This window comes from Ambystoma mexicanum, chromosome 10 (genome assembly GCF_040938575.1).
Source record: "Ambystoma mexicanum isolate Mex_15411 chromosome 10, UKY_AmexF1_1, whole genome shotgun sequence".
Taxonomy (NCBI): domain Eukaryota; kingdom Metazoa; phylum Chordata; class Amphibia; order Caudata; family Ambystomatidae; genus Ambystoma; species Ambystoma mexicanum.
Window position 1 is genome coordinate 92813984 of NC_090932.1, and position 25217 is coordinate 92839200.

Sequence of the window (25217 nt, forward strand, 5' to 3'; positions counted from 1 at the left end):
ATCCATCCAAGTGCATCACATCTCCCACCCCTGAAATTCACCCAACTGTGCAACATCTCCTATCCCAGAAATCCATCCAGGTGCGTCACACCTCCCACCCAGTAATCCATCTGAGTGTGTCACACTCCACCACACCCCCTGAAAATCCATCTAAGTGCATGACATTTCCTACCCCTGAAAGCTACCTAAGTGCGTCTGACTCCCTAACCCTGACATCCATCCAAGTGCATCACAATTCCCACCCCTGAAATATGTCTAAGTACGTCACACTTCCTACCCATGAAATTCATCTGACTGCATCACCTGTGGCAGTCTTGATCTTTGTCTCCCCCTAGTTGACTTTTCTGGGTTTTACCTTGATTGTCACCTTAGGGATCATGGTTCCTAAATTTCTCCAGGATTCGTTAAACTGTCTGAGTTCTTAGCACAGGCCATATTTCTATCAAGGTGATGTGCTCACTGGCCTAAAGGAAATCTGCTGGGAACGGTTAGTCATTTTCTTCGATATCCTACGGGCATTGTTTGTTTGTTTGTTTTATTTATTTGTAATGCGTGCCAGACTCAGGGGTATCAGGGCGCAGAGGATACATGAATACTTTCAGCTTAGGGTTACACAGTTATATAAAAGGAGAGACAAACGTATGCATAAAGGATAAAGTCAGTAGGTTATTTGAGAGGTATATACATACAATAAGAATAATCAATACAGCATTACATGATTTTAAAATAGAGGTTGTCCTTTATTGGGGAGGGTCTGGTGCATTACTGCTGGTTCCTTGTTGTTCCTCAGTGAGGGTACGCCTAATCTGTGAGTCTCCCTTCCTTTATTTTCCCTCCCCCTGTTTCCCTTGAGGCTCCTTCACTGACCTAATCGTATCAGGCCTACCAGCTTCACCTGTGACTTCATAGTCCCTCTTTAAGGGGTGGGGGAAGGGGGTGTCTATGTTTAAGGTCTCTCTTCAAAGTCCTAGCACTTCTTCCTCTATTGTTTTCGGGCTACTCTTCCTTTTTCAGTATTTGGCCGGTTACGAGGTGTGTGGCCGCTATTTAGTCCGTTTCATTGTGTTCGAAGCTGAAGAGCCAGGTTTTAAGACATATTCTGAATTTTGTATGGTCCTCCATTTTTCTTATTTCCTTGGGAAGGGACTTCCATATTTTCATCGCTAGGCAGGAGAATGCTGATTACACAGTTTTTTCTTTGCGTTTTGTTTGGGTTCTAGGCAGATGTCGTTGCAAGATCGCAGGGTTCTGGTTGGTTTGTAGATGGAAAGTTTCTTTAGAATAAATTCCGCTCCCTGGCCGTGCATTGGTTTGTGCATTCTACCATTGTTTTGAAAGTGATTCTTTTTTGGACCGGGAGCCAATGTAACCTCCTAAGAGCTGGTGTGATGTGATCTCTTCTGTTGAGTTTAAGGAGAAGTCTGGCTGCCGCATTTTGTATTCTTTGCCGTTTCCGAGTAGGTAGTCTGGCATTCCAAAGTATAAGGTGTCGGCATAATCTATCCCGACATGGTGAGGGATATGACGGCCAATGTTTTGGGCATGAATGAGAGGAATGGTACAATTGTTTTAATTGTTTGATGGTGGAAGAAACACTTCTGGATTATCATATTAACTTGGGGTTCTAGTGTTAACTCTTTGTCCATGATGATTCCAAGGTTTTTTACAGCTGAAGATGGTGTTGGTGGGTTTCCAAGTTCTACAGGCCATGGGAGCCACTGGTTGTTTCCTCTGTCTTCAGGTGTAAACAGGATTTTTGTGTTTGTTGATGTTCATCCATTGGTAGAGCTCCTTGAAGCACTCTATTAGGGGTGCGTTCTCTTCTTGCATTTCACTGTATTGGAAGATGATTTGTGTATCGTCTGCGTACTGGTAGCATGTTAATCTGTGTTTTTTGATATGTGGTTGATTAGCAGACTCAGTAGTGCTGAAAGTGATGAGCCTTGGGGTACTCCGCAGGTGGTGTCCCGTGGTGCGATTTGAAAGGTTTCTGTTCTTTCCGAGAGGAAAGATTTGATCAAGAGCAGTGCTGTCAGTGAGCCCTATATATTCCAGTCTTTTTATTAGGATGTTGTAGTTGACTTTGTCAAAGGCAGCTGAGAGATCCAGTAATATCGGTGGTAATTTGGTTTTGCAGTTTGTGTTCATCTTTAGATCATCCTATATTGAGACTAGAGCTGTCTCCGTTTCTCTGAAGCCTACTTGTGCCTGGTCCAGTAGATGGTTATTTTGAACGTGCTCCAGTAGTTGTTCATAGACTGAGGTTTCTAGTAGTTTTGCCAGTTATGGAATGTTTAAGATCGGTCTATAGTTTGAGGGGTCTTCCACATCGCTCACTGTGTCCTTGAGCAGAGGTTTGATGTAGGATGTTTTGAATGCTCTTGGTACTCTCCCTGTTGTAAGTGATTGATTGAAGAGGTTAAGGTAGTATTCTGATGGGGTGTCCTGTGCGAGGATGGATTCATAAATGTCTGGAGTGCAAGGGTCCATTGGGGAAACTGCCTTCTTACTCTTCTTAACCAGGCTTAGTAGTTTTTCTCTTGACATATGTTGGAAGCATCAACTTTTGTTTTGTGGAGAGAGGGGCCGGTGGTAGCTGGTACATTGTTCGGTCGTTTGGTCTGTTTTTTATGACTCAGTGTATGTTGGTGATTTTGTTCTGGAAGTGATCTGCAAGATCATTGAATAGCTTTTGGGAGGGTACTCGTGAGTTGTTCCATCCAGGTGGGTTTCTCATCTCGTTTGCGTTGTTGAATAACTCCCTTTGGGTGTTGGTGGCTTTTCTGATCCGGCGTCGTAGTGCTTCTTTTATGCTTTGAGAATTTCAGATTTGTATGATCGAATTTGTAGTCGGCATTTTACTCTTTTGTCTTGGTCGTAATTCTTCCTGCAATCATGTTCTAGTTTATGGTTACATCTTTTCATTGCTTTTAGGTGGGTGTGAACCATCTAGCCACTGCTTTCTTTCTTGATGGGATGCATTTTTCCCATGCAGATTGCATCTATTTTTTCTGCAATCCATTTCTGGATCAGGTTTGCTTTTCCGTCTATGTCCATCCAATGATATGGCTGTTGGCTTTGTGGTTTCTAGTTGTTCTTCTAAGTTACTGTTCCTGATGGTTTTCCGGTTTCTTTTCCAAATTGCTGGGTATTTCTGCAGATTTTTGGATGGGTTTGATAGCATTTGGATCACAAAAGGGTTGATGAGGTGGTCGCTCCATAGTATTTGGATGGGCCGTGCTGTTGTGATCTGTTTTTTTAGCAAAGATTGGGTCTAGGGTGTGTCCTGCTGCGTGTGTTGCTCCTTTCACCATCTGTCGAAGATTCATGCTCTCCAGTTGCTTGATTAAGGTTTTCTGCGTGTTGGGGTTCTCTTCTACAAAACATATGTTGATGTCCCTAAGAATGATATGATCACGTTTTGATGGCTAGATTAGTGACTGCTTCTATGAAGGTATCTGTGAGGGTGGCGTCATAGGTTGGGGGCCTGTGGACGAGTATGAATGCAAGGTTTGATTGTGGTTTCGTGGTAAGGTGGAGAATGAGGGATTCACAGTTCTGGATGTTTAAAGGCTCTGTTGTTTTCATTTTTAGGTGTTCTTTGTAGGCTACTGCAAGTCCTCCTCCTCCTTTTCCTTTTCTGTTCGCCTGTTTGCATTTGAAGTTATCAGGTAGGCAGCAGTGTAGTTTGACTTTGTAGTTTACAGTCAGCCAGGTTTCTGGAATGAATAGGATGTCAATTCCACTGTTGCAGATTAGGCTGTAGATCTGAGCTGTGTGTTTGGACATAGATCTGTGTTGATTAGGTTGCAGTGTACTTTTCTCCTTGTAGTAAATTGATTTGTTCTGGTATGCATCTTTAGGTGGTTATGTTGGTTGTTCTCCTTATCATCTTTGGGTTGTTGAGAGTGTTTAGGGATTCTTGTTTCGTTGCTGAATAGGTCGGTTAGGTTTCTAATTAGGGTCATGGTCGTTTTAGGCTCCTCTTCCGATTCAGGATGGTGTTGGTGGTTCTCTTGGGTTTGGTGATGTATGGAGTGAGGGTGCAGCTTCTCATTTTTCCAGTTGTTTCTGCCTTTTTCCTATGGAGTCCTAGTATCATGCTGTCATGTATGGGTATCTGTTCTGTTGATCTGGTTGTTGTGAGGTACGGTGTAAGGTAGAGTGATTTTAGTCTTGTTTTCGGGAAGGCTCTATGCCTTTGATGGTCATTTCTGTGCATTCTGATGATGTCATGGAGTTTGTCGAGGTAGGGGTCTGTTGTGATTCCTTTTTGGATATTCTTTCTTGTTGCTTTCTCTCCCATTGACTGATTCTCTGACATGGCATGGTCTGGTCTTCTGGTATTTTTTTGGTTGCCTCACGGTTGCAAGTGGTTTCCACTGATCTGGGTTATTTGAAGCTACAGCGGCGTAAGTCCTCCTGTGTTCATTATTCTGTGTTTTCTGTCTGCCTTGTGGTGGTCCACCTTGTTCGTTTTTGGGTTGGGTTCCTTTCCATGGGGGTTTCCTAGTGAGTTTTCTTTGCATGGGTAAAGTAGGGAGTGTTGAGAGTGGCTGAGTCGGGTCGGTGGTCTCACACTGTGTGCAGCATTGATGAGTTGGCTCAGGTAGTTGTGTGGAGGGATGTAAAGATCATACCCACCTGCCACACAGCACATTCAGAGGCTCTGTTTATGGTATACCTGCAAAGTTAAAACCTACAAACTGCCTCTGCATTCATTTACTTGTTTTACCGCTGCAGTTTTGGGCCAATCCAATTTCATGTTCCATTCCAGGTTTTGGGTTAAACCAGCAGATGCATTCTGGTAAACGTATGCTGTCCAAAAGGCATAGGTTCTGGAGGAGGCATGCTAAGTAGATTGGTTTGCAGCAAGCTACTAAGAGCTGGAGAGGCCCTGATTGCATTCAACTGTTCCAAGCTACTGCAGGGTAGGCTGCAGAGAGCTGGAGAACCCTTCATTACAAACCAATGCTGCAGGCTACTGAAGCCAGGGCTGACCTTCATTGAGCACAGCTGCCTGAGACAGCAATCAGCTCCACCCTGTTGGCTTGTTGGCTGGGAGGGCCTTTATAAACTCACTTTGAACAGAAGCAGTTGTCAGTCAACTGCTTCCACTGGGAGTTTGTGCTTGTGCCCCTGTGACCAGTTTTTGAACCTTTCCTGAATATGTTGATTTTGGCTTTTGAATCCTGTTTGCTGTTGCTGCTTTGCAGCCCCCTTTCCAGTCTGCTGTTGCAGTCTGCCTGTTATTGAACCTTTCCTTTATTTCCTGCTGTTGACTTCTGAATCATTGTCCTGTTTTGCTGTTAAAGACATTCAGTTCTTTACTGATATCTTTTCTGCCTCTCTGGCTTTCTGTAAACACCCGGTTTTCTGTAAGCATTTCTGCTTTTCACAGGCGTGTCCTGTTTCTGTCTAGCTTTTCTCTTTCTCTCTGCAAGCCCAGCCTTTTGAAGTGTTCCTGTTTGTTCCTTGCCTGCAATATTACCCGACTTCAGTCCATAGTTCTAGTGTCTGTTTTAAGTACTCTGAGTTTCCTGAACCCCTCGTATTTGCTGTGTTGGCAGCGACCTATCTTGCCTGAGTGCTTTGTCTTGTGTATTCTGATATTCCAGTCTCCGCTTTGTACTTTGTTTCTCTATCCTGTCCTGTACCTGGTTACTTCTTTCAACACTGCTTTCTACCTGTATTACATCTTGGTCCACTGTTGTGCCTCTGCTTTAAATCTGTTTACAGTGTGACCCCTGGGTTGGTCTCCATTCAGATAAGGGCAAGACTTCTGTTGCCTTCGCATAGTCCATTTAAGTCTTACCTGCTGCAGTATATGGTCTCCAGTTTTACCCTTGCACTGAGCAAAACAGTATCTTCGGCATGCCTAACTCATGACGCTGCTGTATGACTGTTGTTGAGAGTAATCTGATGGTACCGATCCCAAGGGATTTCCCTAATCCTTGGAGACCCCTTAATATTCCAATACAGTCTTTATTCTGATCAATCCGTGTTGCACAGTATATTTGCTTGTCTTTGCTTTGTTTCTGTATCTTTACTTCCTGCCAACTCATGCCCCTGCAGTTCCTGTGAATACCTGTCTCAACTCAGATCAGCTTGGTACATACCCTGTTTCTATTTTATGCTAGCCTTGCCTCAGGAATCTCCACGAATCGACAGTGTAGACTGTGAGATAATGCTTCTGCACGGTGCTCTCCGACCTTGCAAGGGATAGTAGATGATGGGCAGGACTCGTTAGGGGGTCCTAGTTTCTCCCCTTAGAGTTGTTTTACCAGCTAATCTGATCATGGTTTCTGTTTTACTTACCGTTGTTCAGGTTCCTGGCGGGATATCCTACATTTCTATAATTGTTGAAAGTTTGCTTCCTGCCTTTCGCCTGGGTGTGAAATATGGCTAACGCAGTTGGTCTAGATCAGGCTTGTCCAACCTTTTGAATGTGGGGCCGAAGCATGACCTTTTTGTCACCCGGTGGGCCGGTGAGCCAAAAGCAGTACATTCAAAATCGATGGTGTGTGACCTTTGACACAATAGCATCACAGGCAGTGATAGCCATGCAGTCCCAAAGATGTGTCAGGGACAGTGATGAAAGGTTAGTTTGTTGTGATTTCTTCCACCAGTGTGTGATATTTTTCTGAAACAGTGGGGGCGACCGAGCGTGGCGAGGGAGCTATAACGATCTAGGGAGGGTTTGGGGGGGGGTGTCCCTTAGGGGTCCCCCGCCCCCAAGATTTTTTTCTAAACATGGGGCTGAAATGGTGCATTTTACAGCAGGAAAAGTGGCCTAAAAGCTATAAGTTTACAATCGGTTCTAAAGGGGAACATGTATATTCCATGTCACCAACAGCAGACAAGAACACTGTAGAACACAACACATTTTAATGATCAATGTGTCCACAGTGTAAGGCAGCACTGTCACTGATGTAACACATTGGCATGCTGGTTGTGCCCAAAATATGCCTCTGTAGCAACATGTCTATGCTGGTTGTTCCCAATTTAGGCCAGCATTGTCCTGTACAAAGCATGATTGATGCTGCCTGAGCATGTGCAGTGTGCCCAAAACATATGGCAGCTTATCTCTCTAATACACATTCATTACTTCTGTGTTAATGATTGATGCTGCCTGTGCAGTGTGCCCAGTTCATATGGAAGCTTATCGCTGTAATATACATTCATTACTTCTGTGTTAATGAGTGATGCTGCCTGTGCAGTATGCCCAGTTCATATGGCAGCTTATCGCTGTAATACACATTCATTACTTCTGTGTTAATGAGTGATGCTGCCTGTGCAGTATGCCCAGTTCATATGGCAGCTTATCTCTGTAATACACATTCATTACTTCTGTGTTAATGAGTGATGCTGCCTGAGCATGTGCAGTGTGCCCAATACATATGGCAGCTTATCCCTGTAATACACATTCATTACTTCTGTGGTAATGAAAGAAGCTTAATCCCATTCAAAAGATACAACTCTAGATGCAAGTAGGGCTAAAAACCCAATTCGTCAACGTGTGAGATATGACTAACTCACACAGTCCGCTCAGGTGTGAGACATGGCTAATTGGCACAATTCGCCCACATGTGAGATATGGCTGATCAACACAGCTGGTCTAAGTTAAAATATGGCAGGAGCACAATTCGCCTAAGTGCGAGATAAGGCTAGCCAACACAGTTGATCCAAAATCAAATAGGTCTAGAACACAGTTCGCCTAAGTGTGAGATGGAATTTTGTTTATATGATGTTTCTAATACTAAATTTGGGTGATTATATTGTATGTGTAATTGTGATTTTAACTTTGTTAATGGATGCAATGTCCGAATCCAATTTGAAATCTTGCAGCCAGGCCCTTTGCATATATCAGTACACCTACAGCCTGCCCTCTTGCATATCCAAGTACACTTGCAGTCCGCCCTCTTGCATAGCCTTCCACCTTGCATATCTAAGGTTACTTGCAGCCCTGTCACCTTGCATATCTAAGCTTACTTGCAGCCTTTCCACCTTGCATATCTAAGTATACTTGCAGCCCAACCTCTTGCATATCCAAGTTCACTTGCAGCTCGACCCTTGCATATCCAGGTACACTTGCAGCCCGCCCTCTTGCATATCTAAGTTTACTTGCAGCCCTTGCATCTTGCATATCTAAGTCTACTTGCAGCCTTTGCACCTTGTACATCTAAGTATACTTGCAGCCCAACCTCTTGCATATCCAAGTTCACTTGCAGCTCGACCCTTGCATATCCAGGTACACTTGCAGCCCGCCCTCTTGCATATCTAAGTTTACTTGCAGCCCTTGCATCTTGCATATCTAAGTCTACTTGCAGCCTTTGCACCTTGTACATCTAAGTATACTTGCAGCCCAACCCATTGCATATCCAAGTTCGCTTGCAGCCCGACCCCTTGCATATCCAAGTACACTTGCAGCCCACTCTCTTGCATATCCAAGTTTACTTGCAGCCCTTCCACCTTGCATATCTAAGTACACTTGCAGCCCGACCCCTTGCATATGTCAGAGCACTTGCACCCTTGACCTTTTGCACATGTACTCCCAGATATCTAGATAAGCATTGGCACTCTGCAACCCCGTAATGGGAAGGTTGTGGGATGCACACCCGGGTCCACTTGTTCCCAGTGCTGGTCATTGGGCCGGCTCTCGGCGGATCCGAGATCCGGCACCAGATATGGAGCCGGATCTCAGGATACGGTCAGGGTCAGCCGACCCAAGCCCATGAAATGCTCTGGAATACTTAAACAAAAAAAAAATGCGCCTGCGACGGCAGCATTGCCTTTTACCACAGCTTTGGCACTGGCGTGTAATGCACAATGCTCGCTACATGTACAAGGCAATGCTACCGTCGCGGGCGCTTTTTTTGTTGTTTTTTCTTCTTCTTTTTAAGTATTCCAGCATTGCTGGATGTCCACTACAAGCTCCGCCCCTCTAGACCACGCCCACCCGGGCACTGCCCCCCCCAAAATCCTGCCACACCCCGGCCCTTGTGTTGTGGGATCCGCCACCACATTTTTTCCATTTCCACCACTGCTTGTTCCTCCTCGAAAAGTCCCCAACACATGGCTATTACATGTGGTCTGAAAATGAACATGTGTGCATGCAGTTTCAGGTTTGTGAACCTGCTCACGTGCAAAAAGCATGCCACAAAAGCACAAAGGCACTGACCTGTCTTACCTCCATTGCCAACAGGTGCATCGAAAGACCACCGGTGGTGGCAGTGCATTCTGCCTAAATGTGGCATTACACGTAGAGTGGAACCAGTCCCTATTGATCCATAGGGACTCAGGAAAGAAGAGCCGACTTGTGATTTAAAAAACTTTTTTTTTATTTCGAAACTAGAATATTCAAGATTCTACAGCTTTTATTTAGACATTCCAAACATTTCGTTGTACATGTTACAACATATATATATATTTATTTATCTATCTATGTACAGTATTTACACACTTGCAGTGGAAACAATAAACACACAGACCGCCACTGCATACCTACTCGTATTTATATCTTCCTTCCTAACGAAGAACCCATTTGCCCCGATTGTGCCAGCCCGGCAGCGGAGTGCACCTCTCCCTCGATGTCACTCGTGCAATATTGACCAGTCAATATGCCACGCCGCGCGGCGGGCAACGTTGCACGTGTGGGCGCAAGGCACTGCGTTGACGATACAATTTGGCAATTGGGAGTTTACATTCACACGTGTGTGTCTAATGCCCTGCTGGCGGGTGCCCGGTGTACCGTAAAAATGAGATGCATGGAAGCAGTAGAAAGCCGACCAATCACAGTAAGCGCAGCGGGCTGACATTTGCATATGTGCACCTATTGGGTCGGCGGGTCGCTGGTGAGGCTTCTTGCACGGTCGCCTCGTGTAAACATTGCTCAGTCGCGAGAGTGAGCACACATGAACTATCACACTGCCTGCTGTTGCACGGCGTCGACACACTGGTGAGATATTTGCGTAGACGTGGAAGATGTCATTTTGGAAAGAAATAGCACAACTTAAAATCCGTAAAACGCCCCGCCAAGCCAGCATGGCGGTCTAAATGCAGAGGGAGAGGGCAGGCTCAGGATTTGCCCAAGATCACTTGAGAGCTCGGAGGCAAGCAGGGATCTTTGCAAGGCGCGCACCAAGCTAGCATTCTTAGGCCTACTCCCAGCTACTGACCATTCCCAAGTGTCCTTTCGGGGTGGGATTTGAGGGTGTAGCAACTAATACGTGGCCTGTTGACAGAAAAAGGTACTATTTCTTGGTCTGAGACCCCAATACAATCTACGGGAACGTTCAGCTTGGAAGAGACGAGTGTGGATGTTTTTCTAAGTGGGAGGTTTGAGCTGCCCGCAGTCCCATTGTACTATCGCTACTTAAACCAGAACCCATCCTATGTGATCGGACATAAAACTAAAATTCCCGGGTTTTTCTTGCAAATCCCCTATTTCCATGTGTGCTGGATGGCGGGGCGAGGGTGAGGTCCAGCCTGTAAGCGCGCACATCATTGGCTTCGACGGGAAGTTGAAGCACAAGTAGCACAAATCATTTTCACGTGATCACACAGTGCTGTTAATTGGTTAAGCCGGGATTCGAGGTCGAGTGTGCGACTCCACAGTGGACAGTGTAACCGTGACCTAGTTTCCCCTTCTCAAAGGTTGCAATTCTAAAAGCGGCAGTAGTGTCTCTTGCACACGAAATAGCACCGTGTTGGGCCTTTCATGTATAATTCCCTTTCCACTTTTGCGACCTTCAGAACTACGGATCCCAGAATGCACTTGTATCAACTTCTCTGAAACAACATCAAGCACAATAGAGGCAGCGATGTTGAACAACTCCAAGAAGAGACTGCCTGGGAATGGTAGTCCACATCGAGTCTTCCTGATCACACCAGAGTCTCTGTGACATCACCCCCAGGACAGGTAGGCCAGCTGTACCCATTGCTAGAGGCAGCGTGGCCTGCAGAGGGAAAAGGCAGATTCAGCACTAGGTCTGTCCCTTTGAAATTGCGCTGGGACTGAGTCAGTCATGAGAGTGACTCTGCTCCAGCCCTTCTGCCATTAGAAAGGCACAGTTCAGTGAAGAGGCCTGCATGTGAACTGTCGGCCCCTGGCCTCTTTCAGTTACAGTCTGCCCACAGATATCTAAGCGCGGGTGGGGTGGGGGGGGGGGGCTTGAGGAGCGGGGTCTGCACGGACCATCTGATTGACAAACGCCCAGAGAGGCAGCGTTACCACCCTCTTGCCATGATACAGGGGCTTCATAAAGTGCTCTTCTGCCAATTGCAGGGCCTTGTGGCACCGGGAATCATCGGAGTGACCAAAGTCGTATGGAATGAGATGAGATGGTGGTTCTAGACTAAAAATCTATGCCATCATGAAAACAGAGCGAGACTAATAAAGCACAGCAGAGAGGCCATGAATTGAAATGGTGCTGCGTCAGGCCCAAAATGCCACTTTCAGCAACCTAACAAAAGGCAGCCTGACAACGGGTGTGTAGTGAAGACATCGCCCCCTGGCGGCCCACTACAGATCAAACGCGATGGCCTTTTATGTGCGTGCTCGTGGGTAGTGTGTGCCCCCCTAAAGAGAGCCATTTGGAGGGTATCCCACTTAGCACTATGTCATGCATGACACCTCCTGCCAGTCCTGGCGTTTCACTCTGCATGCTGGCACTTGTAGGCCCATAATTATAAAGATTAAAAAGAAACTACAACTCCCATCATGCAAAGTGAAACGCCAGGACTGGTTCAGGATGTCACACCTGGCAGTACGGAAGGAATGTGTTTAGGGAAGGGGCAGTGCATTGCAGAGGTGCCCATAAAAGCCCCTGTCTGTATACCAGGCGCCTTGTTATTCAGAAATCTACACATATGATAAATAACAGTTCACAGTTAATCAATACATACACAACATCACATCTCGATTGAACCAAAAACCCTAAAATAAAAAAACATACAATCGCAGAAAAAAAACAGGGATTATTTTTTCCATAATCCACACAACAATTATTCTTCTCACATTTATTGCGATGGGCGACCAAGGGGTGACCATGGAAACTTGTGTACACGTCATATCCGGGCTCCCCTTAACTGCCAGGGAGGTAAGGAGCTAGGTAGGCGCTGGGGCTGGCCGGACCAGTTTAGCAGAGACACTCCGCCACTTCCTGTCCCTCCTTTCCCAACTAGACTTCCTATGCATTTCTCTTTATTTCTCTCACTTTCAGCTTGTCCTAGTGAAGGCGAGTGAGGGAAATGGAGCTGTGCAAGTACATTTTACATGACGCTATTGTTTGAAGGAGCGCACGCACGCACGCACGCACAGCCCCCTTGCCCACATCCAAGAAAAACAGTTGAGGTACCAGAAGGGTGCTGACATTATAACGGAGTCAAAATAAATGCAGCAAGGAGGATAGCTGCAGATCATCACGGAACAGGCGACAAAGGGGAACTGAAAGACTAATGTTCCCCTGGAAAGCTACTATACCACTGTTTGACAGCAATGTTCTAATGAAGACAACGTCGGGATATGAAGACGATCATAGCGTTGCCGGAAACCGCAAGAGCCCCGAGGGCGGAAGCAAAGGCAGCCTGTAACGTGCACGCTGCAAAACACACATGTAATGTCCTGAATTAAAGGAGTATGTTGCTGTCATAGGGCTCAAACATACGGGTAGTTGCTTGGGGCCCCCTCTGAGGCACGGGCCCATTTCAACTGATAAACTTGATAGGCCCGGACGCTGTCCCTGATTCTGGGTGGCAAGGCAGAGGCACCCAAGACGTGCTTTCCCTTTGCTATGGTAGCGCTGTAAGCTTAACTAATGGAAAGGCAATGTTACAGTCAAAGGGCCACCTATAAAACATTTACTGCAAATATAGCTTTCCTGCTTTTTTAATGTTTTTTTTTTTTCAAAATCCAAATTTCCTGGTTACTTTTTGCCTGTTTTTCTGCTTGGAAATTAATTGATTCATTTATTCACAAGTGTAAAAACACCATCTCACCTCGATTTTTTGCATTTTAAGAAATAAATAATAATCGTGTGATGTCATTCTTTCCAGTTGATATTTATTTCCATGGTTGCTTGAGGTCAATAGAAATCTTTGAATCCAATTGTCAAAGGCAATTAAAGAAGCAGGATCAATGTGCACATAGCGGGTCATCTTCAGGTGTTTCCCAAGAAGTGCAAGCACACGGTCCCTTTAAGGCTTCTTTTTGCAGAATCTCAAAGATAAACAAATGTCACCCGAGCATATCTGTAGGAAGTGACGTTTCTACAGGGGCATGTTGATTTTCCTATTTTGCCTCTAACACTAAACGTTCTTCCTATTGAGTTTTTTATGAATTTAACCTGAAATGCAGAATGCCTTAATAAAGAGATAATCACTGGGTGTCCTACCATTATGCCCAACTCGACTTAATAGACTTGAGCGCAGCCAGGGCTTTTAACAATGAGTTAATCGACTTGAGCGCAGCAAGGGTTTTTAATGATGCGTTAATCGACTTAAGCGCAGTGAGGGCTTTTAACAATGAGTTAATCGACTTGCGCAGCAAGGGTTTTTAACGATGAGTTAATCGACTTGAGCGCAGCAAGGGCTTTTAACGATGAGTTCATCGACTTGAGCGCAGCAAGGGCTTTTAACGATGAGTTAATCAACTTGAGCCCAGCAAGGGCTTTTATAATGATGAGTTAATTTACTTGAGCAGCAAGGGCTTTTAATAATGAGTTAATCGACTTGAGCGCAGCGAGGGCTTTTAACGATGAGTTAAGCGACTTGAGCGCAGCAAGGGCTTTTAACGATGAGTTCATCGACTTAAGCGCAGCTAGGGCTTTCAACGAAGACTACTGATGGTATACGCTGGTCGAAAGTACAGTGGCAGTAAGAATGTTCATTAGTAGCGGGTAACGATCCAGAGGAGGAAGAACTCTGGCTTTTATCCACTGTTCTAAGTATTCTGATTATTAGCAGAATATTAAACTCCGGCAGTTCCAACACTCTTCTTGCTTGGTTAATCGACATTTCTCCTCGTCTCCTTACTCCGTCATCTAGATGCCATTCCCAGGGGCAGCCATCTTGGATGGAACCAAATTAAATGCTATGCCGCACAGTATACACAATAGCCAACGGTTAGTTCCACCTTTTTCTAAACACAACCCTAGTGGGGTCAGGACCCTCACCCACTATACTTGGGAGGGATGGCTCCCCAAGACGGGGCACTATGCCATCATTAGCCTGCCTACACAGCAATTCTTATCAAAGCAACTGTCCTGTTAAGCATCACAGATACGTCCGTATGGATGTGGTAGAAGGATTCAAAAGGAAGTAGGCACTGGTTAGCTTGCAACCGGCACGTGCACAGGAACCCTTGTTATGCAGTCGGACCTGTGAAGAGGTTTCTGAAGCTGCTGAGGACATCAGCGGAGACTGTGCCACTTCAACATTATACGTTCCTATGGGCCAGGCCCCTGGTCATTAAACAACATTTGGGATTTCTCATTGAAATCTGGGTTTCCACATTGCTTTAATTTGGAATTCCAGAAAAAAGGAAATAAAGAAAGCATGAGATAGAGAGGGAGCGAGAAAAAGAGAGACAAAGTGAGGGTGCATGAAATGAACCATTGTCAGAGCGGACAAGCAGAATCCCTCCAGGATTCCACGCCGCCCCCTTAGAACTGAGAGTGGCATAGCCTGGATCTGGAACCTCCTTCGAACTATTGATTTTCACATCCTCCCAGAAGCCCTCTCTGCCACAGAGAAATTAAGCGGCTTTCACTTGGTGCCCCTCCCCCCACAAGCTTCTCCTTGACTCACTATAGCTCTGTGGTCCTAGGTAAATGTATCCATCGGTGAAAGAGCGAGGGAACAGGGCGGGCCAGTCTGCAGACATTGTTGCCATTTATGCAGCATTGGTGGTCACATGCAGGCGCTGACACACATACACACACAGTCAACACGCTCACACGCGCATCTGTTGGCCATCTATGGGCCTGGCACATTAAATGGAGCAACAGGAAAAAAGGAGGAATGAAATGAGTGGTGGGGATTATATCCCGCAGTGTGTAGGCAGCATCCTTTCAGGGAAACTCCCATCTGCTTTCCACCTTCCCCGCCCTATTCTCAGTCTGGCATTCCCTGGGAAGGGACTTAATAAGGAGTGATTTTCCCAAAACACACCTGGGATCTCAACCTGTCTGTATCAAGTGGTTAGCTCTTGCCTTGTGTTTTCCATGGTCCCGATTGCACCCCTGGTAAAAAGGCATTGTTAAGTAACTCAATGCGCACAACTACCAACAAGTGATAGAGCACAACTTGAAATCTCTGATGGGAGCGGGTCACTTTACCCTAAAAATGTTTTTATGCAGAAAGGATTTTGCATCCCGAAGTAAAAAAAACTATTCGGTCACGGGTTTGTCCCCTGTGCAATGGATCGAGAGGCGATAAACCACCCCTACCAGACGGTAAAGTGGAATGGAGGAACGGGAGCAGAAAATGGGGTTAAGGAATAGTGACCCCAATCCTCTCTTTTACCTGCCAGAGAATGGTGGGTCAATGTCGTTTTTTCTGTCGACCAATCAGAATGGGGGGAGGAGGGCAGTTGAAACCAAAAGTCATGTCCAGTAGGGAAGATCTGGACTGCGTTTAGGGGGTGAGGGTCAATGCAACATGATTTTTATCTGGTCTGATATCACACATATGGTGAGCCACCAAAGATAATTGAAGGTCTCACCAACTTCAAAGTTCGTAACTGGTATGAGAGCCGATTTTGGGGGTTTGGCTATGATGGAAGTTTACTGTGGACCAGCTCCGGTGGATACAGTAGATCCCCCGCCTTCATTTCACCTGCTCTGCTCATGCAGGCCTTCAGGTCTTCCACATTAGAGATCAGTCCCACATGAGGTAATTCAATTCACAAACAAAAATCAAAATGCCTATTGTATACTTAGACATTCAGTAGCAAGCGTTGAGTCTGAAATCGGCGCTATCCCAAACGCATCATACCGCCCTTGTGCCCGCAGGAACCAATCAGACAGCTTCTGTTCCTATCTTTGAATGCACGCAAAGTCCATGTAAACATGACGAGTCACAGAAAATATTTAGAACGGTGTGGGTTTTTTTCCACCACCACTTTGCATTACTTTTCCTTTTAAATAAAATTAAATATGGAAAATGGATAATTCTTTTTATAAAAATAGTGTTTTAAAAAAGCAAACAATTGTTTTTGCTTTCCTTAAAGAGTAGAGGAGTGTTGATACGCAGTGGTGCTTCCACCTCCATGGGTAATAACTGTTTATGTACTCTGGTACTTCCTCATATGTTAGTAATTGTTTCTTTTTTGGTGCCCCCAAACCAGTCAGGGGTCTTCTTTCAAAGTACAAAAATATATATAAAATACTCAAACTAGCTTCCAGATTGAGTTACCTTCATAGTTCCATTTCGTGAGTTCCTTGAGTTGAACCCTGTTTAAGGTCCAGCTGATCGCACTGTTGGTTAACAAATTTCCCAGGAGCCTACAACAATTCAGAAGGAAGGGTTTAGCAACATGGCCCATAAATTAAAAGCCAAGTTGATAACAGCAAAGTCTCCTCCATAAATAGTGTTAATTCCCAGGAATAAAGACCCTTCCATCAAACATGCATTGGCAAAGCTGTACGCCCCCGTTGGGACCTCAATGGCTACTGAATAGCTATTTTCCTCGAACAGGTCAAGTTACTGTGCACCAGGTCCCACATCTGCAGGAGCTCTTCCGGCAGCAGTTTATGGACCACAAGCATGGCCCGGAAGAAGCATGGATCCTTGTTCATCTTGCTGTTCTTGTTTCGCACAATGCCAAACGTCTTGAAGCCATCGTGGAAGATGGGATTAACATTGAGGATTTTGAGGCACATTCCTAAAAACACATCGTCAATCGGGTAGAGCTCCAAGGTCTCGGAGGCCTTGTACAATCTCCTGGCCAAAGGGCCGTCCATCAAAAATCCACCACCCCCAGCGTAGGGAGGGTAGATGTTGTCGCTGTAGAGGGTCTGTGGGATGTAGTACTTGTTGTCCTTTTTCCGAATGGGCCGGGCTTTGTAGAGAACATCTCCAACAAAGAGGTTGGGGACTAAGCTGTCCTCTAAGTAGTCGAGGAGATTATTGGGACTGACAAAAACGTCATCATCTCCCTTGAAGATGTGGCGCACGTCTTGGCAGTAGATGGATAGCCACTTCAGGAAGTGAACTTCCTTTAAGGTCAAATTGAAGAAGGTGTCAAGGAAGTCCCACTGAAGGATGTCCCCATATATTAAATTCTCGTAATATAAGAGCTTTTGGTAATTGGCCTGCTCCTCTTGTTTGGAAGCCTTCCCAAGGAGAAATAGGGTCCGCACTGACTTTCCATTTATGACCTCGTTCTTCCCCCATGTTTTCCGGATTGCCTCTCGCCGGTCGTGTTGTGTGATGATGGACTTGACCACTATCAGCATATCAATTTTTCCGCTGCATTTCTCTGGGTGGTTAATAAGGATTGGGAAATAGCGACAATGTCGATAAAGGACGAATTGCTGAAAATTTGGCTCAAGTGCTTTGAACCAGTCCAATGTGGTGAGGTTGGAGTTGGCCGTGCAGTTGATAGTTGTCACATCCCAGGCTTGGACCTGCTGCTCGGTCACTGCCGGTGTTAAGGTGTCGGCCACTTCCGTTTGACTCTCCCAGAACTTGTTTTGGGGGGGGAGAGCATTCCTCTTCCGGGCTTCCACCGCATCGTCACCGAAGCGGGACTTCATCTCTTCGCTGGGAGACGTGCCCAACTGCAGAACCGTAATGGTGACCACCACCAGCACAAAGGAAATGAGGGCACTCTTGAAGACGGTCTTCTTCCTGCGAGGTAAGAAACAACATTTAGTAACTCTTTTCATTCAGGTGTCCGCAAAATATCAAACAGTAGAGGGCAGGTGTAGTAAAGAACCTAACCGTACCCATTCCTAGATAGCTTCAACATACCCAAGCGAGACAAGGTCTGAAGCCACTTGTCAAGAACCTACTTTGTCATCTCCCTTGTCACACAGTTCCAACATCTCATGAATGAATTAATAAACAGCTTCAGCATTTCCCTCTATGTGCATGACCTGACCAGGCTTCATTACATTCAGACAAGACCGCTATCGCTCCCCTAAAGCAAGCCAAGCCATCAATGCTGCTTTATCATCATATAATGCTAAGCCTTCTCTGAAGAATCCATGCACGATATTCTACTGCCATGATAACACCTGCTCGCACTAACATGCATGAATGCTGCATAACACTGTGACCCGGGAAACGAAACGACGCTTCCTTGGTGACGTTTGACCTCTGCTATGAAAGTTCACCCAATTAGGCAAGTAACTGTTCTGGCCACATGTGACCACTAATGTCCAATTTGTGACGGTGGACCCATGTAGGGTACCAGGTTGAGAGCCCAATCTTCCAGGCACCAAATCATGCGAAATATAAATAAGTGATAGAACTGGGTACTATAGTTAAATAATAATGATATAATACTAATATTATAATAATAATATCATTTATATAAGAGAAGTCGTTGTGTGGGTCTTACATAATTTAATTATAGTACCCAGGTCTGTCTGAACTGTGGGCCCTGACCACTTGTTTATGTTTTTTCCAATTTGGGAAGGTTTAATGGATGATTTGATGTAGAAAAATAATGTTTTATATAGGATATTTTTTTCATTGGATTTTACATAGAACAAAAACACTCTTTTTACGTACATATCTCAAGACTGTCTGCTTTGATTTTTAAGATTCTTAGCACACTGGTGCATGCCACAAAAAAATGTTTTAAAAAATCTAATCGACCAATCTCGAGATATTCACTTTTTAAAATATAAAAATATATATATCTGACAGCCAAACCTGTGCAGTAGGTCAGAAATAACAAGTGTGCATTCTTGTGGCGGCACGCGCTGAATAAATGCAAGCACGCGCAATACGCAGTGGGTACAGAGAGCACACATGAATAATATGCAAGGACAACATGCATAAACAATACACATAGACAACATGCATGGATCAATATCTGCTGAATGGCAAGCGAGCAGAAAAGGCGCAGACAGTGAACACAGACAACACACACAAGCAGTAGAAATGTCATAACTATTGCTCAAATTGACAGTGCATAAACACACTCATTTGGACACCCCACTACTACAACACACACAATCACACACCGCACCCCTCTACACAGTGTAAGAGACACGCACACAAACGAGGCATGGATCACACACACAAACATAATGAAACACAAACATAAAAAAGAGAAAATTAGTGCAAAAAAGATTAGTAAAATAGAGTTACGATTATTTTTGATAAAAAGGCAAAGTATACAAACATTAGCAAAGCCCACATCAAGGTTAAACAAAAAGTCAAATGCCAAATTAACTATTTTTCTAATAGTAACAAAGCTTTAACTCACACTGCACCACTACTTCACAAACATACACCCTCGTACTACCAATGACATCTTAACTCACACTACAACACTATTAACCCAACCTGGTGTGATGAGAGTGTCGCCAAAAGAAGAAGAGCACAGAAGGAGATGGTCACGCCTGGAACATTTCCAGAGGAAAGCGAGACACAGAGGGGGAGAAAAAAATTGGGCTGAGTGGGACTTTGCAAAGGCAAAGAGATCTACTGAGCAAACTTGGGGCTTCTCCTTCTCAGGCCTATGTTAAGTATTTCAGGCAACTGAGAAATGTTTATGGACTAGGCTGGGGAATCTCGCACCACTCAGAGATGGCCACTGCCCGGTCTTTAAGACCTTTCATAGGGCAACGTCTCTGTATTTACCTGCTTCCGCTTGTAAACTTACCATTGTGGACTTGGCAAAATCAAAGACCCTGCCACAATATGGAGCAGAGGCAAACGTGTCTGAAATCAGCAGGACTGTTGATAAGACTAACAAATCCATGAAAATGCACCTCTGCACTTGCACGTTCTGAACACTCACAAGGCACAGTAGGTTAGTCTCCCGTCCCTTTTATTTTCATTATTTGTTTGTTGCATTAATTCATTGTCTGCCTTCCCCTGTCCCCACCCTGTTGCCCTGTGGGCACTTTGAAACAGTTTTGCTGGTTGTATAAGCGCCTAACAAATGACCAATAAATAAAATAAAGTCGCTCCAGAGGATTGAGTCGTGCAGGCCAGTGTCAGGTCAGACCCAGCAGAATCAGATGGTTCAAAATACTCAGCTCAGTGATATTCATTGCCTCCCATCTGGAGTGTGGAGCGATGGTCCTGCAGAATAGTCATGCTGGGACGTAAATCTGTGACATAGAAGTTGCATTAACCAATTAAGCTGTCCTTTGTATCAGACTAGCGTCTTTGTAAATGTAATATGCAACCTTTTCAGGGTTTCTCTTTCCTGCTCTTTTTAGCGTGCTACATTATACTCCACTTTCTGTAGGTTTTCTCCCAATAAAGCATTGCACACCCTTGGATAAACAGGCTGCACTAGCCCTTTAAAGCAAAGGAAATCTGGCCCCTCTGTTACATGAGATAACGGATTGTGGGATTATAATTCGCCTTGACCTGCAGGGGTGTTGCTAGGTCTGGAAAAGATCAGGGCCTACGCTAATGTCGGAACTGGCGGGACTCGGGGCTAGCTAGCATTTTGGGTGTAGCACCTGAGCTTCTATCCGTGGTTACAACCAAAAGACCCGGGGCTATAGCCCCCTCAGCCCCCCGCCAGTAACGCTGCTGCCTGATGGTGAAAATTGCACAGTGGTCAGAACCCCATGATGAGGACCTCCCCATTGGCCAGTGCCCAAGTTCTTCCATGTGTACGTCCCTTCTAAAATCCCATTCACTGGTAAGATAACTGGTTGGGTCCAGCACCTACTGTAGAGATGTGTGCTTCATTGCAGACAACAGGTCTGGCTCCCATCAGAGATTAAATGTTATTTTCAGTCACTAAAATATTAACCCTATTTTTGGTAACCTGGGTCTGTATCAACTTTGCACCAGCAAAAGCGCTATTTTGCACTGTATTAGCACTATGGCAAAAATGTGCATTGGCGCAAAATATACATTCTTGCAATGTATTTTTCCACCGGGGTGACGTTTGCCCTAGTACCAGTCCGAAACGGTATAAGCAATACGTCAAACATTGTCCTGGAGCAAACACTTCATTCAAAGAATAGGTTTGCCCTGCTGCAAAAATTAATGAAAAAAATGTGTGTTTTGCACTAGGGCAGATTCCATGCAAAAGTGCACTTGCACCAGTGCAAACTTTCAGTAATGTGGCCCTTTGTCTGCGCCAAGAGACCATTTTTGTACAATAAAATCCTCCTTTGAGTGTTTAGCTAGACTCACGCAAAGCAGAGTTGGCAAATGGCCCCGGGTTTCAAAAGCACTTTCATCCAGCACTGGCTTTTTAGCCAACAGTGCTTTGCATCCTGGGACGTGCCCTATATTCATAATGTGATAAGGGAACTCGTAATTCCGTCATACTAAGTGCTGCTGACAAAAGGGCCCGAGTCATGGAATCTTTGCACGTTTCAAAGTGACTTTGCACTGCTGAAAAGTGACTGTGCACTGCCGACATAAACCCCGATTCATGGAACGGTGCAAAGTGTATTTTTGCAGTGCAAAGTCATTTTTGCCCATTTGGCCCAAGTCATGGAATTTTTTGCACGCTTCAAAGTGACTTTGCACTGCCGACACAAATCCTGATTCATGGTACTGTGCAAAGTGTATTTTTGCAGTGCAAGGTCCGTGCAAAGTCATTTTGAACCGTGCTAAAATTCCATGAATCGAGTCCTTTGTCAGCAGCATTTAGTATGTTGGAATTAAGAGTTCCCTAGATGTTCCCGAATGCGTAGGGCACAGGGCCAATTGGCAGCCCTTCAAATGCAAACTAGAGCCTGACACTGGGGCTTGACCACAGCAAAACGATACGCAGATACGCTGCCACCGCTGAGCCGAATAAAAGCAAGATGCATGAAGCATGCCTGATCTGCCAGGCAGACCTCAATCGATTGCAGCAAGACTGGCCTCTCGCGCTGCTCTCCCTGTGAACATAGTGTGGCCGATTTACACAGCTCTACCTAGGAGGACATGTCACTTGGGATCTGCCACCTTGGTCGCGGCCTTTTCAGGGCTGGGGACAGGTTGGGGTACGTTTTGTATTGGGACTGGCTTGGGAAAGGGCGTACATGCGGCCTGAACCAATTAACGCCATTAGAAAATTACTCGGGCGATCAGATGACCATGGTCCAGATCACTTACTCATGAGTACATTAATGCAAATTCAGGAAAGCACTCATGAGTGATTCATATGCATTTATGACTTTTTTATTGTGTGCCCTGTCAAATCTAAGGGCATGCACTTGGTGAATCCTTCAGAAGAAGCAGAAGACTGGTTTACCCTTTGGCTTAAGGTATTGCAAGATGTTTCCATTGGTTTACGCTTTGGCTTAAGGTATTGCAAGATGTTTCCATTGGTTTACGCTTTGGCTGAAGGTATTGCAAGACTTTTCCATTAGTTTACGCTTTGACTTAAGTTACTGCAAGACTTTTCCATTGGTTTACGCTTTGGCTTAAGGTATTGCAAGATGTTTCCATTGGTTTACGCTTTGGCTGAAGGTATTGCAAGACTTTTCCATTAGTTTACGCTTTGACTTAAGTTATTGCAAGACTTTTCCATTGGTTTACGCTTTGGCTTAAGGTATTGCAAGACTTTTCCACTGGTTTACGCTTTGGCTTAAGGCATTGCAAGACTTTTGGTTTACGCTTCGGCTTAATGCATTGCAAGACTTTTCCACTGGTTTACGCTTTGGCTTAAGGCATTGCAAGACTTTTCCATTGGTTTACGCTTTGGCTTAAGGTATTGCAAGACTTTTCCATTGGTTTACGCTTTGGCGTAAGTTACTGCAAGACTTTTCCATTGGTTTACGCTTTGGCTTAAGGTATTGCAAGACTTTTCCATTGGTTTACGCTTTGGTTTAAGGAATTGCAAGACTTTTCCACTGGTTTACGCTTTGGCTTAAGGCATTGCAGCACTTTTCCACTGGTTTACGCTTTGGCTTAAGGCATTGCAGCACTTTTCCACTGGTTTACGCTTTGGCTTAAGGCATTGCAGCACTTTTCCACTGGTTTATGCTTTGGCTTAAGGCATTGCAAGACTTTTCCATTGGTTTACGCTTCTGCTTAAGGCATTGCAAGACTTTTCCATTGGTTTACGCTTTGGCTTAAGCTATTGCAAGACTTTTCCATTGGTTTACGGTTTGGCTTAAGTTACTGCACAACTTTTCCATTGGTTTTTGCTTTGGCTTAAGGAATTGCAAGAGTTTTCCACTGGTTTACGCTTTGGCTTAAGGTATTGCAAGACTTTTCCATTGGTTTACGCTTTGGCTTAAGGTATTGCAAGACTTTTCCATTGGTTTACGCTTTGGCTTAAGCTATTGCAAGACTTTTCCATTGGTTTACGCTTTGGCTTAAGGTATTGCAAGACTTTTCCATTGGTTTACGCTTTGGCTTAAGCTATTGCAAGACTTTTCCATTGGTTTACGCTTTGGTTTAAGGTATTGCAAGACTTTTCCATTGATTTACGCTTTCGCTTAAGGCATTGCAGCACTTTGCTTAAGGTAATGCAAGCCCTGCACATTATGCATTGCCCTGGGGAATGCTGGGGAGCTTTGGGTGTGTGTTTAGGCTATCTGATTGGGGCAAAGGTACATGTCCACAAAAGTGCCCCTTTACGGCAATTCACAAACATTGAAAGTTCTCTTACTTATCTTTGTAAATACACTTATAATACACCTGAAGTGCCTGATGTGAGGTGTGCAAGCAAATTAGAATGTACTTAAATGTGAAGGATGTGTCGATTAAAAAGGGAATAGTGATGGAACACTATTTTAGAGCTTTGTACAATTTCATTTTTTCGTGTCTGATGTGGAGTTACACCAGAGCAATGTGCTCCATGCCTAATCACCAAATGTGGGTGTAGGGTGCTCTTTTCAAGAATCAGGTGTGCCTTACACAGTTTACTTTGTGATGCTATTTCCAAGTGTCAGTTACAGGGATTCTCCAGCCCACTAACACACACGCATGCTTGTGTGCACACACATATACATACACCTCAAATGCAAACAAAGAGAAATACCACACTCTCACATAATTCATATACAGCACACTCCAACACTTTATGCCTACTGCACCATGTACACACAACGCCAAACACATCAGACGCCATAACATGTGTACACGCCTCACAAAAATGCTGCACTCGCAACAACATGCTCACATTCCTCCTGCTCCCCCCGTACACATACGTCCAGACACACACGGCTCGCAACACTCGCAACCTTCCATATATAAACACTTCCCAAATAAAAACACCACAAATCATGCACACCAGGCGCACACCTCCCATACAGACACATCAAAAACCCAAATAGGCCACACTCAGACACCACCCAAGTACAGCCCCCCCCCCAGAGTCACAGACTTCCCGGAGAGCACTCTCACCACACCAACACGCCTTTTATGCACACATCAGATCCGTACAGCCCCCCAGAGTCACCGAATACCCAAAAGCACTCTCACCCCACTAACACGCCTTTTATGCACACATCAGATCCGTTCAGCCCCCCCTCAGAGTCACCGAATACCCAAAAGCACTCTCACCACACCAACACGCCTTTTATGCACACATCAGATCCGTACAGCCCCCCCCAGAGTCACCGAATACCCAAAAGCACTCTCACCACACTAACACGCCTTTTATGCACACATCAGATCCGTACAGCCCCCCCCCCAGAGTCACCGAATACCCAAAAGCACTCTCACCACACTAACACGCCTTTTATGCACACATCAGATCCGTACAGCCCCCCCCAGAGTCACCGAATACCCAAAAGCACTCTCACCACACCAACACGCCTTTTATGCACACATCAGATCCGTACAGCCCCCCCCAGAGTCACCGAATACCCAAAAGCACTTTCACCACACTAACACGCCTTTTATGCACACATCAGATCCGTACAGCCCCCCCCAGAGTCACCGAATACCCAAAAGCACTCTCACCACACTAACACGCCTTTTATGCACACATCAGATCCGTACAGCCCCCCCCCCAGAGTCACCGAATACCCAAAAGCACTCTCACCACACCAACACGCCTTTTATGCACACATCAGATCCTAATTCCTAGCACCAACACTTCTCCTTCACACCGACCT

At 45.2% G+C, this 25217-nt stretch overlaps 1 protein-coding gene across 2 annotated transcripts in view; it reads right to left on the bottom strand.

Moving 5' to 3' along the window:
* Nucleotides 1-9317: 9317 nt before the first annotated feature.
* B3GNT7 (UDP-GlcNAc:betaGal beta-1,3-N-acetylglucosaminyltransferase 7) overlaps nucleotides 9318-25217 on the bottom strand; it is an 80733-nt gene continuing 64833 nt past the window's right edge. The window contains exons 2-3 of one of the 2 annotated variants that reach the window (XR_011275977.1): nucleotides 11763-17853; nucleotides 9318-11647 (exon numbers count right to left, since the gene is read on the bottom strand). Coding sequence is in view for 1 of the 2 variants with exons in the window: in XM_069617559.1 (XP_069473660.1) it covers nucleotides 16671-17853 (1183 nt within the window). In the remaining variant the exon portion in view is untranslated. Of the gene's footprint in view, nucleotides 17854-25217 lie in introns of both variants that reach the window. The other variant, XM_069617559.1, reaches the window with a different exon arrangement.